Source organism: Dipteris shenzhenensis, chromosome 28 (assembly GCF_047967505.1).
Source record: "Dipteris shenzhenensis isolate YYH24624 ecotype China chromosome 28, Dip_SZ_1.0, whole genome shotgun sequence".
Classification (NCBI taxonomy): Eukaryota; Viridiplantae; Streptophyta; class Polypodiopsida; order Gleicheniales; family Dipteridaceae; genus Dipteris; species Dipteris shenzhenensis.
Genome location: NC_141623.1, coordinates 46,200,179 through 46,217,280, shown reverse-complemented (window position 1 = coordinate 46,217,280; position 17,102 = coordinate 46,200,179). Strand labels below are relative to the sequence as shown.

General features: G+C 46.5%; 1 protein-coding gene across 1 annotated transcript in view; it reads left to right on the top strand.

Moving 5' to 3' along the window:
• The first annotated feature begins 1,760 nt into the window (after positions 1-1,760).
• LOC147883619 (S-type anion channel SLAH2-like) overlaps positions 1,761-17,102 on the top strand; it is a 28,811-nt gene continuing 13,469 nt past the window's right edge. Inside the window, exons 1-3 of the mRNA XM_087399532.1 lie at positions 1,761-2,600; positions 14,889-15,656; positions 15,870-15,901. Coding sequence (XP_087255658.1) covers positions 1,761-2,600; positions 14,889-15,656; positions 15,870-15,901 — 1,640 coding nt within the window. The remainder of the gene's footprint in view (positions 2,601-14,888; positions 15,657-15,869; positions 15,902-17,102) is intronic.

Sequence of the window (17,102 nt, the reverse complement as noted above, 5' to 3'; positions counted from 1 at the left end):
ATGAAAATAAAAGTTTAAATGTGAGAAAGTGAGGAAGTCTAGCTTGGGATCAATGAATTTAGTGAAAATTAATGTCGGTGAAAAATGCCTTTACAAGGTCAAACTCGAACTTTGAGGTAGATGGCACCATTGAGAGATGCAAAGCAAGGTTGCTTACAAAAGGTTAGGTTGGACAAGAACTACATTTCCAAAAAAATACTATACCAGTAATCAGAATGTACACAATTACATTGCTATTTTCAATTGCATGTACTTTAAACTTATATGTTAATCCAATAGCTGTGAAGTCACCTTTTATCAATGTAGACCTTCAAGAAGAGACATAAATGTAACATCCATTAGGTTTAAGATTGAAGGAAAGGTGCAAATGGTCTACAAATATAAGAAAGCACTTTATAATTAAAATGTCAATCTTACCAAGCTATTTCATGGTGAGAAGGAATGATTGGCCTACTTCACATTCTTACCTAGTATATTGAGAAAAAAGCCACACACGAACATGCATGTGCGCATGCACGCACGCACGAACATGCATGTGCGCACGCACGCGCGTGCAGTGCACACACACAAAACACACGTGCAATGTAAGAAGTCGTACATTCTTTATCATTTCTATTGTTTGTTTCCATAAAACACCTTGAAACAAGATTAACATCTAGTCAAAAGGATTTGGCAACATGGAACATGATCATGAGTTATCTACTATGAGCAAAGATGGACATCTAACAATCATTGCGGCACCAAGGGGCGAGATCATGCAAGAAGTTGTTCGAATAGCTCTAGAAGGCAAATATGAAAGTACTTTTCTAGAGTACTTGAGTAGCATGCGCGATGGTTTTCGAGATTGAGCGCTTCCAACGAGAAGAGTAGTGGATTGTTTGCATGGGTTCAAGCTGAGCATAACAAAAACTCCATTCATGCAATGCTGTCTTGAACAGGCCTTAAGCTAGATGCCATTATTGCCTTTATTTAATTAGTGAGCCACTCGAAAGTTAAACAAAACAATAATTTACAATAAGCATAATTTACAAAAAGCAGCCGCCTAAGTTGATGTGTCATCACGATTCACGTACCATTTCTTAGTACGCCCAAATAATTCTCACCTCGATTTTCACTCATTGGATTCCCCGCATGCATTCGTTTCCGTCATTTCCTGTTGGAATATTGGCCAGCTCTCCTGTACATCTTGCTCTCCCGACAATTGTTTCTACCACCTTCGTTGTCCTACCAAAGTGCCACCTTCCCACCATCGTTACCATACCCAAGCCTTGAATACCTTTGATTTTCACGCTCCAAGTTGCACATCTCTAACGCAATGCCAGCTCCACGTGTTATCGATTTGGCCCTCCATTTAGATGTTCGTGCTTTGTCCTGTTTTGCCTCTGTTCGACATATCTTTGCACAACATTGAGCCCTCGAGAGGCTCAAACTTCAGCGATTCTGCTGGTGCGATTTTAGGTTCGCTACAAGATTGACCTTACTTCGAAGATGGCTACTTTATTGTCGACCCTTGAGAATGACAATCACCTCAATTCTCTCATCAAATGTATCTACCAGTCTGGGAACTTTCCGGCTCGGGCTTGAATTTTCATCTCTACAGAAGTCTCTTTCAACAAATGATACGGAAAAAGCCTGGTTTACAACCACCTGAGAATGCAAGCACTGTTTGCAGTATCAGCTCTATCGATTACACCAACTTCTGTGTTACAAAAAATTTGGATCTATAAAACAGAAGGATAGCTGAGAAAAGCAAAATAAAGATGGACAAATCCATTTTGTCAGACCCAGCACTTGATGGAGTTGATAACAAATTTGGAAGACTGATGATTGACACTGTGGAAACATTCGAGACTCCAGGTGAGTCATTTACTCCATGCTTGGGAAAGTTCACCTTCAAAAGGCAAGATAGCAACACATCTTCTGATACAGCTTTGCAGTTCGCAGCGAAAGAATATAATCGTCAGGATAGTTTTACAAAGCAATTCTCTCTGAGCCCAGGCAGTGATAACCGTAACGATCTCCCAACCAGATCTAAACTTGACGAGGAGGAGTTCACTTCTGAGATAATCCTACCTACCCACCTCAATCCTCCAGAGAAAGTGGCAATTTTGGCAAGAGCTGCAAACTCGTTTGGGAGCAGGAACATATATGCAGCTCACAGATCTATTAAAATAAAAGGGTTCGTCCCTCAGGAGAAGAGTTTGAAAGGTGGTCATCTAAATCAAGTCTCTTTCAGCAAAGAAAGACATATTCATTTGCTTGAGATTCAACCTCTTGATATCCCTCAAACTCCTGCCACTATTAGTGCTAGACGACCCCGAGAGCATCGGCTTTTTTCTTTGGCACCTTTCACTCGGAAAAATCAATATGACAATGACGAATATCATGGACGATCTACGCTGGGGCCTGGGTCAATGTCAGATACAATACATGACGTGAGGGAAGGAAACTATCAGTTCTTCAAGACAAGGTCAAGAAAATTTGAAAAACAGACCTCAAACCCAGACTTCAGAATTCAGCAAGCAGAAGATGTACAAAGTATCCCATCCATTGAACGCTACTATGATGCCTTGAGGGGTCCAGAATTGAAGACCTTGAAGGTTAGTGGATTGGATAATCTTCAGACTACAGATTGCTAAAGAAAATCGAAGCTTAACTTCATCTGAAGATGAGTAAGATGATTGCTAATGCTCTCAATAAGAAGGGCACGGTGTCTATGGTGTGTGTATTGCTTAGGAAATGACGCTTCCCATCATAAAGAACGAGCAATACAGAGCCATGTTCTAGATAAGCTAAGTTATGACCGGCTGATTGTTTTACAATGAAAAGCTATTTGTACTATCTCAATTTAGATCACCAATGTTTCTTGCTATACATGGTTTTTGGGCCTCATCTTACAGAAACAAGTGTATCTCCCAATTCAAATTTGCTAGAAATTTGTTTGTCACAAGCTAGAAGCACCGTAAGAAAGTGGAGAGGACACCTACAATGTAGATAGAATTGTAGTCAGATAGATCGGAGACCAAAGCTCTTGACCTAGCCTGAACTCGGGCTAAGAAGCTATCGATTGTTGTGGGTTCTGGAGCATGTTTGACAGATGATGCGATCAATGCAAGATGTGTTCATACTACTGTCTGACATGTGCATGTGCAGAACAAGAGAGGAGTGTGTGCTCCTCTGTCTTTACCTCATTGTGATCACAGAGGCGCAAAGGCTGGCATTGGCGATCAATGCAAGATGCATTCATACTTCTCTCAGACAGGTGCATGTGCAGAATAAGAGGAAAGTGTGTGCTCCTCCTTTTCCTCATTACGATCTCAGAGGTGCAACGGCTGGCATCGGGTGGCTGCTCCCCCGAAGTTCCAGCCTCCACTCCAAGGTGATGGGACCTAATACGGATCAAAGTTATGGCATGTCAAGCCTGACGTGAGGTCGGTGTCTATAAGTGCAGCTGCACTTGCTCCTCTATGTAAGTCTCCCAATACCAGGGATTGATGTGTGCACAATACTACTCAAATTTGGACCATTTGGGGACCTCTTTCCATTGCCTGTGTAAAGTATCCCGCAAATGGTGACAAGTAATTTTCAGCTTCATTACTTCATGAGGAAAGCCCAACATCCACTCAACCTACCATCTTCAGAACGATGCTTGTATGTCATGGACCCATCCCGTCATAAGGACCTTGTTTTCAACCATCTTCTGTAATTTAGATCCAGTCTTCCATGCTCATTTAACTAGTCTGTCATCGTGCATCTCCTTCACCTTTGTGACATATCAGCATACTCTTTTCAAGGCAGAGAACTCTAATGGCTGTTGGAAAATACGGTCCATTGTCCTGGCACCTATAAGCCCCCATATGAAGAGAAATGTAGGAATGGGGAGTATGAGAGTCTGCTGTGTTTGGATGCCACATCAGCGCATCCAGTGGAGGGAAACCTCCACAGGACAGCCACATGGGCAGCACTGTGGGCTGCTATGTAGTTCACTGTAGAGCTGGGCAGGAGCTTTGGATTAGGGCAAACCTGTGAGCAGCATGCGGACTGTACAAGAACAGATATGGATGGTACCGCAGCTTCTACAGAGGCCAGCAGGCTGCGCAATCTAGGGGCTGGTACAGCAAATACAGTAGCCGTTATAGACTTCTGCAGGGCCTGGAAGACACTAAACAGGTTGGCAGATGTGCAGGTCGCGTACAGCAGGGATGGCAGCAGGTGTAGGAAGTTGCCTGGAGGCTGCAGAAGGGCTGGAGCAGGAACCAGCAGGCTGCGCAATACATGGCATATACATGGGCCAGGGAGGACTGCCAGCAGGTCGGCAGTCTGGACAGTCTTGAGGGCTGTCAGGTCAGCAGAATGACCTGGTCAGATAAGGGCCGTCCCAGTGGCTGGTCAACTGTTTTTACTGACTGGGTCGGCCTAGCCTATAGGGCCTAAAACCCTATATATATGCCCATTTGTGGGCACAATACGTAGTTCAGTTTGGAGGCATCCTTTACTCACTGAGGAGCATCACTTGGTGCATAGCTACAGCCAGTAGGAGAACACGTGTGCAGGAGGGTGATGTCTAAGGACTCGCACAACAGAGGGTCACTGAAGCTCACTATGGAGCACACAACCTGAGGAGTGCAAGGACAGAAGCAGGAGCAGTAATTGTGCCCGCCATAGAGCGCCCACGACCGCAGATTGCTGCATGTTTTGGGATCTCTCGTGAAGCTTTCTGTAAGGAGTGTTTAGCTCAGATTTTGTGCAATATACTCTGAAATATTTTTGGATTGTGTCTATCTCTTGAATTTTAAAGAGAAAAGTGATATATTCCATTCAAAATGAATCATACAACAGGTGGGAGAGAAAGTACTCTATCCCTAGCCTCTACAATGTGGCAAAAAAGCCATGGTGGTGGTCTAAAATGCCACGACATCCCAAAAGGGGTCAGATGAAAAAATAATGAGCAGTCCCATGTCCTCATGAAGGATAGAAGTCTCCCACGAGCTGCTAAAGAGGTGCCTGTACACTACTCCCACTGACTCCTAAGAGTGAAGATAATCTCCGCCCAAATGGAAGCGAGAGTGTCAGCCTCCGTGCATAAATGGCCCCCAAGGACAAAAGAACATCGCGAACACCATATCCGCCATAGAGTAATGCTGGAAATCACCTCCCAGGCTGACCCTGCAGGTGAAGTAGGCATGAAATCCTGAGCAGGTACAGGTACCAAAAGTAAATCCTGCGGCTCCATGATGCTAACATCTGTGGGACCCCGTCTCTGGCGACGCTTCATGAAGAAACCGTGGTCTCCTGGCTCTGACTCAAAGAAAGCAAAGGCTCCAGATCCTCTCCCCCAAAGGGCAGCACCCCATGTCATCAGAAAGGACTCGGATGTAACATATGAGAACAACCTGAAAATACCTGTCCATACCACTCTAGAGCTGGGGCAGCTCCATAAACAATGCTTACTAGATTCCTCTGCAAGCTGACAACGCATACACAAGGAGGGTCTACCCATCTGCTGAAGCCAAGTACCCACAGGTATACCCCTATTAGTTCTTGTGGGTTCTCTCTTGAATTTAGTTTTTGTGGGTTCTCTCTTGTGGACAAAGAAGGTTTGAAGTTTGAATTAAAGCACATTGCATACACCTTATTAATTTATATTTCCACTATGCGGAGAAACTAGCCGAGGGTCTAGGTTTTTTTAAACAACACCCAATTTCAAACAGAAGGATGACTAAGGAGTTGTGGTTTCGATTTCCATGTGTCCTCACAAAAGCTTTCTGAATTTTCTCAATGTCCTTCCAAGTGCTCTTGGAGATGCTCCCTGCCCATACCTCCACTCCATAAAGTAAGGCCGGCATGGCCAATGTGCTGAATAGATAAGATCTAAGGTGCCATCAGCAGATGCCCCCCTGATTTCATTTGTTCTCAAAAGCATAGTAGTTGGTCCAGCCAGCATGAATCCTTGGTTCAATCATTTGTGCCATTAGTAATTTGTTGAAAACTACGTCAATGATTTGTCCAAGCATGTGATATGTGGCAGCTCCTTACACTGACTCATTTTAGCTACCATAGTCTTTGTCTTCCCCACATTAACAGATAGCCCACTACTATCACAAAACTGATCTTGAATATGCATCAACTTCTGAAGGCCATCTTGGTTATACGCAAAGAGCACTATATCATTCACATACTTAAGCAACAGGAGAGTGTATTGCCTAAGATGCAATCCGCCAATGCCGCCTTCTTGTGAGAAATTCATAAGCATCATTTCCGGCTCATCTAAGCAGAGCTCAAACAAAGTGGGTGACAATCATTAGCCTTGTTTTACCCCCATGTCCTTGAAGAAAGGTTGTGTCAGACCTTTGTGTGCCATAAGTTGACATTTGATCTTCTCACAAAGGCAAGCTCATAAACACGTGCATGTGTGCGTGCATGTGTGTGTGTGTGTGTGTGTGCGTGTAAGTGAGAGAGAGAGAGAGAGGGAGAGAGAGAGAACCTTGCGACCCTATCGGCTGGCCTTCCGATTCGCTTCCCTTCGCATAGGTTTTCCAAGCACTTCTGGATATTCGGGAGGTTTCACTCCTCTCTAGCGGGCTATAGCCCTCTGTTTTCATGGGTTAGGTTTAATGCATACTAGACCATCTTGCATGATAGAAACTATCGCATGTCCTCTCATGCTCCTTTGGATACCTATGCATTCTTCAGGCATTCTTTGCATACGTCCCTAGATGATGGTTATCATATAGGTGACATTTCCATGTATCTTTTACAAGTGTTTTCTTGCTGCTTCTAGCTGCCACACTTGGTGGAGAAGATTGTAAATTGCACTAATTAATTTGAATCAATGGTTTCAGAAGAGAGCAAGAGAAAGAAAGAAAGAAAGAAAGTTTATTAAAGTCTTTGGAAGACCGATGGGTCTATGAGACTGCGAAAAAACCTGAATACAATGAGCTGTGGTAGTGGAGCTACTAAACGAGCATCCACACCAATGCAGAATGCAATAAATGCAAAATGGCAGTACTAAGTCGTAAGTACAGCATAGTCATATCCCGACTATATATATATATATATCAATCTAAGAATCATTGTCAGCATCACCATCATCATCATCAGCAACAGAACATCAAGCTGGATGAGGCTGTGGAAGCGGAAGCATGAGGTCAACAATAGAGCGATGTCGCCCCCTCAAGGGTGCAGTCCTGGTATGTCTCCTAGTCGTAGCTCTGCGTCTAACCAAGGCCACTGTGACCCCCGTCGGTCGGGCTCCGACCCTAAACGAGGGGATGTCTCCAAGTGTGATCTGTGAGTCAATCCTCTGTCTGAGCTGTCGGGTCACAAGCTCCGGGTCGCGGTCATGTCGAGGTCTCGCCTCAGGGGGGTCTATGTGATCTGGCTGAAAGAAATCCGTGATAGAGCTCTGAGAGGTATCAGTCAAGGGAGAAGTCTACTCCTGTCTCCGTACTCAGAGTATCCTATCTCGGTGTCTAAGCATCTCATGAATGAAACCAACCAAACATCGCTGGTCTGGGTAGGAGAGGACATGGGCCAACATCCCATAACTGTCTCTGAAGAGGCAGTAGAAACGCCCTCGAATCTCATAGTGAACAAGACATCTGAAGATGAAATGCCCCTCTGTCTCAACCTCCTGCATGTCACACCCTGTGCATATGCGCCTCTCCCTGGGTAACCACTCTGCTCGGCTGCTCTCGATACGAAACATGTGTGAAGAGACCCGGAATTGCCGAGATCCTCAGCGAGTGGGATAGGTGAATCTGCGTGTATCCTGGTGGATCAATGAAACCCTCCACTGTGATATGTAAGAAGTGATCTCTATAGAAGCTCAGCTTCACTGGAAGATCACTCGGGCTCAACCAAGTCCAGAATGTGTGTAGCTGTAGTAGATCCTCACGGATAACCTGGTTCACCTCGTGTGATAGGAGGGGAGAGAAAGGAGCATCCATGTTGTACTGCAAAGGGGGTAGTCTGTCCATGTGGAGCCCTAATCCTGCAAACCATCTCTCTGTGCGTGCATACCAACACCTCTGGTCTCCCCCTGCTGCAAGTGCCATAGAAGAGGACAGTGCTAGCCATGGTATCCTGCTATGCCCGGATGTGTAATCCCCATACTCCTTGACTCGATACAGATATGTAATGACCTGAAATGCAGCATCTAGTTGTAATGGGGGTGACCCAAACTCCGCCCGATTGATCTGGTGAGGGACAGATGGCTTACCACAAATCATCCATGATAACATGAAAACCTATAGCCGCTCCACCTTGGCCCACTCTGTATCCGACAAATCTGGTCCCCAACATGGATTGCCATACATCCCTGCAGGGCATATCCTTTGCTCAAGCGCGCCTACATCACGGGTCTCATGGTGAAGGTGGGTCCAGAAAAGACAACCCCCAGATAAGTGTATGATGGATGAAACTACCTCAACAGGAGATCCCTCAAAAGTGAAATGCTCATTGCACATGACGACTCCGGATGTATTGAAGATCATAACCTTGGTTTTACCCAAGTTGACCTTCAAATCATGAGACTCACAAAAGGACTGTAGTGCGTCAAGGTGTCTCTGGAGCCCCTCTGCTGAGGACAACAAGAGAGCAACATCATCTGCATAAAGTAATATCCGTATCAGCATGCCTGCGAGAGAGCAACCTACCCCACCCTGTGCCTGCATCACTATCTCGAGCTCGTCGATATAGAGGCCAAACAAAGTAGGTGGCAATGGGCACCCTTGTTTGACCCCGATAGTGCTCATGATATCGTCTATCCATCCAGATCCTATCCATACTCTGCCTGAAACTCGCTCATAAAGTGCCATGACAGCCCAAATGATCTCTTGGTCGTAACCCAGCTCATGTAGGTGTCGTAAGAGACGGGCTCTCAGAACAGTGTCAAATGCTTACGGAAGTCCACAAAGCAACAGTAAACCCTCTGCTTCCGTGCCCTCGTCTCCTCGATGATACATCTAAGCACGAGAATGTGATCCATGGGGGCGGTTCCCATGATCCCGCTTGAAATTGGCATGTCCCGCTGCTCTGAGTCGTTGACACTCCGCAAATCTGTTGACCTCAAAATCAAGTACTGATACATAAATCTTGGACATGACATGTCCAATCATGATGGTCCTGTAGTTCTCCAGGTTCATGGGATCCCTTGCCTTGTGGATAGGTGAGATAGTGTTGATGGTCCAGTCGCGTGGAAACCCCAAGCAAACGGCTTCATTTAATAGCTTGCTAAGATCGGGACTAGGAGGTTAATCCCATATGAAATGAACTCAGTGCATAGTCCCTCATGATCCTTCGCTCGGCCATTATGAAGTTTCATTACGACTTCCTTTACCCCCCCCAGTGAAGAGAGTGCAGGATGTGGGACGTGGCATATGTGATAGGTTAGGGCCTGGCTGATTTAGGATATCATAAAGCATTCGTGCATAATCAGGCCACACCTGAGTGTCAGCGAGTGGTGGGGGGGACCGCCGTCCCTCTAGAAATCTCCGCCATAAGTCCTTAGAATTATTACTGAACAAAATGTTCAGTAGCTCCTCGTTCCAACGCACGAAGTCAAGTTTCTTCTTGCGTACTAGACGGCGGTACTCGCGTAGCGTCGCTGATTCACTCAGAAGATTATTTTTTGTTTCGAATCTGAGCTGACAGCGTAAAGCCTTACACTCATCATCGTACCAGCTATTACAGGGTACGGTCCCAAGAGAGGTGGTGGACAAGTGGAGCGGGTGGTGTGGGAAAAGGCGTGAAGAGCAGCCTCGTGTAGTGAGCGAGTGACTAGGGCAGCACGGTCTTCTAGTAAGGGTATAAAGTCAATATATACGAGAAGAATGTACAGACGACCAGAGTAAGTAGGTGAGTGATCGCAATCAAAGCATATATCATGGTAAGTGGAGTAAAAGCTCAACGGGGTAGAAAGTGATGTGCGGTAGGGGGTAGAAATGCTAAAGAAAAGATAGGTATGGTCAATCCTTAGAGGGAGAGGTGCTACGGTAAAGTCAGTGATGCGAGATGTGAAGGCAGGGGATCCCATGATGTAGTCCACAACACTAAAGCCTCCCCCATGTGGAAAGCAAGTGAAGCCACCTAATGCGAGCCATCTGTCAAGACCATTATAGATAATGAGATCATGCATCCTGCCGAGGTCTAATAGGGCCTGCCCATAGGATGTGAGCAATCCTCATCTATCAACCGAAACTCGTAGCATACCTGCCTCCTCAAGGTCAATGTCTGACAGTAGAGTGGAATCATCCTTGAAGTCGAGGAGTGGTACCTGACGAGTGTCTGTTCTCGCGTTGAAGTCCCCAACTGGGAGGATTTCCCGCAGTTGGAGAAGTCAACGATGGACTGATAAAGAGCAGCAAATGGGGATGTCTCATCCTCCCCTCGAATATCTCTGGCAAAGCGGGAGGTCTCGGGGGGGAAGTAGCAAACTGCGATAAACAAATCCCGGCTATCCATGCGTCGGATCTGAATCCAAAGAAACCTGGTGTGTGGATCTCTCTGCTCCACTGAGATGATCCCCAAAAGTGTGGATCTGTAAAGGACTGCGACTCCTCCTGATCCTCCAATCCCTCCTTGATCCCTCGTCTCATCTCTGTAGGCAGACTCCCATGTATACCCACTGACTGATGGTAGTAGGCGCTCTAGACTCTGATGTGTCTCTGTATAAAAGACTATGTCGTGACCTGTATAGGATTCCGAGAAGTTCCATGGTTCTGACCATAAGGTACCATTACAGTTCCAGATGGTACAGGATAGGGTCTCAGATGTCTGAGTCTCATAGGTCCCGCCTCCCTATGTGGGAGAAGAGGTGGGTGCCCGACGGGGACCTGTAAGGAGTCGTCCATCTCGTACTACTGCCCACTTCCCCTCTTTGCGGGCCTGATCCCGCTGCTGCAACAGAAAACACCTCTCCTCAACCTGTAGTGGAGTTAGGTCCTCGTCCATGGAGATCGCTGGCTGGTCTCGTAAGGCTGACCTATGACGTAAAGCCGAAAGTCGTGCCTGGCGTCATGGAACCGGATGATAAGAGGCTGCTCTCAGTTGGGGTCCCTCCCAACCCGCCATGCTCTCTCAATCATGTGCTCAGTCACCCCTACGGTAGTGGTCTTCACGAAGACCTGCGCATCTGCCATCGGGGTAGCCTCAATGCGGGGAATCCCACGTACTCTAATGTTGAGAGCCTTGCAGGCTCTTTGTTGCTGCTCCAGGATGGTAGTCAAAACGGTTACCCTTGCAGGTTCCCGTTTAGCTACGTCGACCCATCTGGACGTCTCCTCGATGGCAGATTACATGGTCGCAATCTGTGCCTCCACGACTGGGGTGCTTCCTGGGACTGTACGTACAGCAGTGACCTCCTGTTGGAGCTGTGAGATCTCCTGTTTGAGCCCCTGAATAAGATCAGCCTGGACTCTGATAACCTAAGACTGCTCCTGTATGAGTCGTGCCTGCTCCTGGGTGAAGCGTGTCTGCTCCTATGCGAAGCGTGACAGCTCCCTCTCGCGCTCTCGGATGCTCTGGACCTCCATCAGCAAATACTCCCAAGTCTCTGATGGGTCAGCTCGTCCGTGCTCTAACGGGTACTGATAGGACTGCGGCCTGAAAGTATGAGGAACAGACTGGAGACTAGGTGATGACTGGGTAAGATGGGTGCGGTATGGGGATGATGAGGCGATCCCAGCAGGGTGAGGGAGTGTGGGCTGACTGAGAGGCAGAGGGGAGAGAAAGGTCAAGTACTACAGAACAGTGTACGACCCCTCCAAAGTAGGTGTCATAATCGGGGAGAGAACTGTAGCGGCAAAAGAAGGGAGAGATGGAAGAGATGGTGTCACTGACAACCCCTCTATCCTAGGGGAGGATGGGGCAATCGATGTCATGGGTAGGGGTATATCAGAGCCAGTATCTGTAACAGTAGAGGCTGTGGGCAGAAGTGGAGCTGGAACTGGAACTGGAGCTGACACTGAGGCTGAAGCTGAGGCTGAGTATGAGGATGTAGCTGATGTAGCTGAAATCAAAGCTGAGACTGGAGCTGGAGCTGAAGCTAAGGCTGTGGCTATGGCTGAAACTGAGGCGGAAGTGGGCCCCGCCTTTGCTTTGCTGTCCACTCCGAGTCCACTGCGGTTGTATCTTGTGTTCACATCTTCGAGTTTCAGCTGTGTCTGTTTTTTCTTGGCAGCTTTATCTGTATCCTTGCCACCTTTTCCCATTCCGTTTTGATTGATCTGTGTTCGGTGCAGGTCTTATTGTAGGAGCGGGAGCGGAAGAGGGAGCGGGAGCATGATGGGCTCCCTCCCCATGACGGGAGGTACCCTCAAGGGGGCTGAAAAGAGGCTGAGGGGTGGCAAGGGGGCTGTAGGTAGGCTGAGAGGCTGAGAGCAGGCGGGGGGCTAGTAGGGAAGGGGGGGGTGGCTGAGTGGTAGAGGGAGTAGCTGAGGGGTCGAGAGGGGGTGAGTGGTAGAGGGAGTAGCTGAGGGGTCCAGAGGGAGTAGCTGAGGGGTCAAGAGGGGGTGGGATGGCGGGGAGCTGAGTGAGAGAGAGAGAGAGAGAGAGAGAGAGAGAGCCAAGTTATGCCCATGGGAACCATGTCTATGGGACATCAAAGAACCCAGCTAATACATCCATTCAAAGAGTCACTTTATTTATAAAATACCTACATTACAGTCTGAAAATGAAGACGATAAACAGCCATACATCAGTTTTAAGAGTAGCATGCATGGACTTAATGTGCGGAAATAGATGAAATGCAACAAGAGAACGCAAGCATGAGAGATACCAAAGGTCTCCCTAACTATAGTACACTACTTTATTATAATGCTAGCACAAATGCTTTGGCTAATGTTGTACATGAGTGCCAAATCGACATACAAAATTGAGCTGAGAAACTCCCCTTAATTGTGACTGCGGGAGCATGAGCTATGTTGCTGAAACAGACTGTCCACCCTTAACCATATGCTGTCCATCCCGGGATGTGCCTATCATGGAACCCTAGTCTTCGACTGTCATCTGGTACGGCTGCTATACAGAGGCTCTACGACTATTGCTGGAGTAGGCAGAGGCACAGCACAAGGGCTGGCTGGAGGCTGCAGGACTGAATGCCAAACTGAGGGCCAAATAGCCCCTTATATAGGGCTAGGAAACAGGCCAACCTGGCAGGTGGTTTTGAACGACCTGACCACGCATCTGGCCACCTTGCTGGTTGGTCGACCACTTGCTTGGCCGGTTGACCGACCTACTTTGTCGAGTCAATTGACCCAACTTGGTCAGCCATGAGGACTGACCTTGGGTGACCAGTGATCTTGCCAATGGGCTCTTGGAATGCCCCAAAAACCTATGAATATGATGTGTTGGGATGCTGCGAGATGGTGATTGTACAACCAGTTGTCACTACCACTTGTGCCTACCACTAGTGCATGCAGCATTCCCCTCTTTTGAACTTGTTGCTAGGTGGATACCCCGCAACGCTTTACCCTAGCAACCCAAACTGCTCCGCCACCCACAGACTGGGAAATAGGAATGGACCCGTGTAGCTCGTGCCTAACCCGTCCCTAGACTAGGGGTCACGGCTTACAAAAAAATATCTTCGGTCTAACTATGTGTCACAATGCACCTTACTGTAGGGGTGCATGTGACAATGCCTCTTACTTAAATTCTGAATTATGGTAGCTGCTGAAGGACTGAGTGAATCTGCCAAGCAAATGTTCATGATGACCACAAACTGCTACGTGAAACTCAACTGCCCTCCTAAAGAAATGGGGAATAACCGTCTAGCACTGGGCAGTGGGACTGAGCCGGCACTGTTCCAAAAGGATGAGGAATGCTATGATAAGATGGCGGTTTAATAAAAACTTCGGAGAACCGGTACTGCTGCAAAGACTAGAAGCCAAACTGTTGTGGCCAGTCATCCCACCACACTATTACTACGAACTCCTGATCAACGGGTGGTATGGGACTCTAATAGGCTCCTGGAAATATGACTTGCATGCTGTCCTCGTGAACTTCTAAGGACTGACTGGGCTGCTGATCATGCAGAGGCAGTGCACCAATCTGAAAGGCTAATGGAGGTGCTGCCCGTGTCTGTGGCGGGGTCAGAGTTGACCTGGCAGGTGTGTCATCAACCAGATGTCCAGTAACACCTGCTGGTTGTGTTATGTCATCTTCTTCCACTTCATGGTCTGCTCTAGAGTGGAAGAATGCAGGAACTCTAGAGCAGACCATGAAGTGGAAGAAGATGAAGTGACACTCTAGAGCAGACCATGAAGTGCTAATTATGTACCTTGTGGACAGGACTCCAAAGAAGCTTTGCTTCCACTCGACCAGAGGTGGCCATTTCTCTTGCAATTCCCAGTTGCATGCTTTGGTCTTGCGAGCCAGTCATTTATGGAAGATGACATAACACAACCACTTCATGGTCTGCTTCCACTTCATGGTCTGCAATCATACATGATGTCTCTGCCGATGTTTCCTTTCTTCTGCACCTTGTCCACTCATTACACTAGTTGTCCAGGCCTAGCCATAGGGGCATCCATCTGCTGAACGAGATCAGCCACATGACTGACTCTAATCCACAGAAGTTAGACAGCATGGGCTGAGGTACATATATGTTTTTTATAAAGAGAGCTCCTAAGGTCACAGTAACAAATTCAAGTCTAAATTGGACTTTGTATGTTCATGAAGTCTGTGCAGCTCATAAAACTTCCCATGTTGTTTTAAGTCAGTATTGACTTACGTGTTATAAATTATCAGACTACGAATAAACCAAACTAAACTAGTAATTCATTTAAGTCCAGAGATTCTGATATCTGAATGTTTTACAAATGCTGTTTCACAATGGTAGTTTCCTGCTGCGCCCTCTTTCAAAAGCTAATTATGCACCTTGTGGACAGGACTCCGAAGAAGCTTTGCTTCCACTCGACCAGAGGTGGCCATTTCTCTTGCGATTCCCAGTCGCATGCTTTGGTATCAGCATTGGTCTTGCGAGCCAATCATATTTATGGAAGACGCTTTCTTTGAATTCAATGAACTTTCTACATGTTCACAAGGATGTAAACCTCATATTGTGGTGTCTGGCTCTCTCTTCCCTAGTTATTATATCCATAACATACCTATTGAAGTGCCTTTTCTATTTTGAGGCAGTGCGTCGTGAATACTATCACCCTGTACGCAGCAATTTCTTTTTTGCTCCATGGGTAGCATGCCTGTTCTTGATTTTAGGTGTCCCTCCTGTCATTGCCAGTTCTGTGAGCCCTGTTATATGGTGCTTATTTATGACCCCTATTATTCTATTAGAGCTTAAGGTATATGGGCAATGGTTTTCAGGAGGAGGAAGGAGACTAAGTAAAGTAGCGAACCCTTCCACACATTTATCTGTGGTAGGAAATTTTATAGGAGCACTTCTTGCAGCTGTGGTCCATTGGAAGGAGGCGGCAATATTCTTCTGGGCAGTTGGCATTATACATTACCTGGTTCTTTTTGTAACTCTTTACCAGAGACTACCCGTGAGTGAGGTTATTCCCAAAGATCTCCATCCAGTTTTCTTCTTGTTTGTAGCAGCACCAAGCACTGCGAGTGTTGCCTGGGAGCGGATTGTGGGAGACTTTGACAATCAATCAAAAATCTGTTACTTTGTGGGACTATTCTTGTACTCTTCTTTGGTAAGCTGTCAAGTTTTATGCAAAGGGACTCTATTTATTAAAGTGACATACCACCTGCAACTTGCAGACCTCGTCTGGACCTACTTGCTGTGTATTGAAAAAGGAATCTTCCTGCTTGCTCTTAAACATGTGGCTAGTACTTTATACCACAACAACGCAATCTCAATCTTATATGTTGTTGGCTTGTTTTTCCTTGTTTTGGTTATGTTCCAGGCTGTTCGTCTCAACTTCTTCCGTGGATTTCCGTACGAATCTGAACCCTCTTTCAGCACTCCAGTTCTGAAATGTTTTTAAGTTTTCACCCTGAAAATGAATTTTTTGGGACTCACAAGCATGTCCTATGCCAAGTAGTGTGCTTTCATTGTGAAACATGGAAAAGAAAAAGTGTTAATAATGTCTTATCACCTAAATGATGGACATAGTATGTACTCTCTCTCTCTCTCTCTCTCTCTCTCTCTCTCGTCTACACAGACACACGCACACGTGTGTGTGTGCGCACGCGCGCACGCGTGTGTGTGTCTGTGTCTGTGTGGGTGGCTGGGTGGCTGGCTGGGTGGGTGGAGATAGATCCAGAAACATGCCCAAACTCATCCTTTGGAACACTGCAAATACTGCAGTTTCAATCTCATAACAGTAACTCACAAGGTTGAAATCAGGAGAGCAGGAAACAGCTACTATGACATCCACATCAATGTCATCAATGCCTAATGAAGGGTGTAGACCATAGCATAAACAAATGCTCTCACATATACATATCCACACACCCACACTTGGCACTAAAGGAGAAGGCTCTAATAAAAAAGAATCCACATTCTCTTCATTCAATCTACAACTACTTGCAAAAACTTAGTATTTCATTTTAGTCTCTCTCAAACAAAAAACATTTCTAAGTAAAAACTGCTTAGAAAAGAAAGCTGATAGAGCAACACACCACTTAGATAGAAAGAATTATTCCCAGCCTCAAAACAGAAATCGGGATGAAAGGTTCCAACATTCCATAACCTGAGAGCTCCGAATCTAGGATTCTAGCTCCCTAAGTTTGATGGTGCTCCGTGCTTTGCCTCCCTCCTACTACTCCCTTCTGCCTCTTCTCCCTACTCGTGACCCTTTCTCTTGCCCACCTCTATCCATCTCGCCTTCCTTCTCTCTTCAGCCCAGTTGGGCTGTTCCTCACCCATTTGAGGCTGCGCCTACCTGTTTTGGGCTTTTCTCCAAAACCCATCTATTTGCTGCCTCAGTTTGTGTTTGCCAGCCTATGAGCTTTTCTATCTTACTATGGGCTCAAGCAAGACCTCAAACAAAACTCTCCTTGATTTCGTCACGTCTAGGGTGAAGGACAAATTGATGTAATGGGGTCATATCCAGAGTCCTAAGGTCTACGGTTGTGAGTGTGTGAACACATGGTGTGCCTGGATAGGTGTCAGTAGGTGTGATTGAGTGAATCTA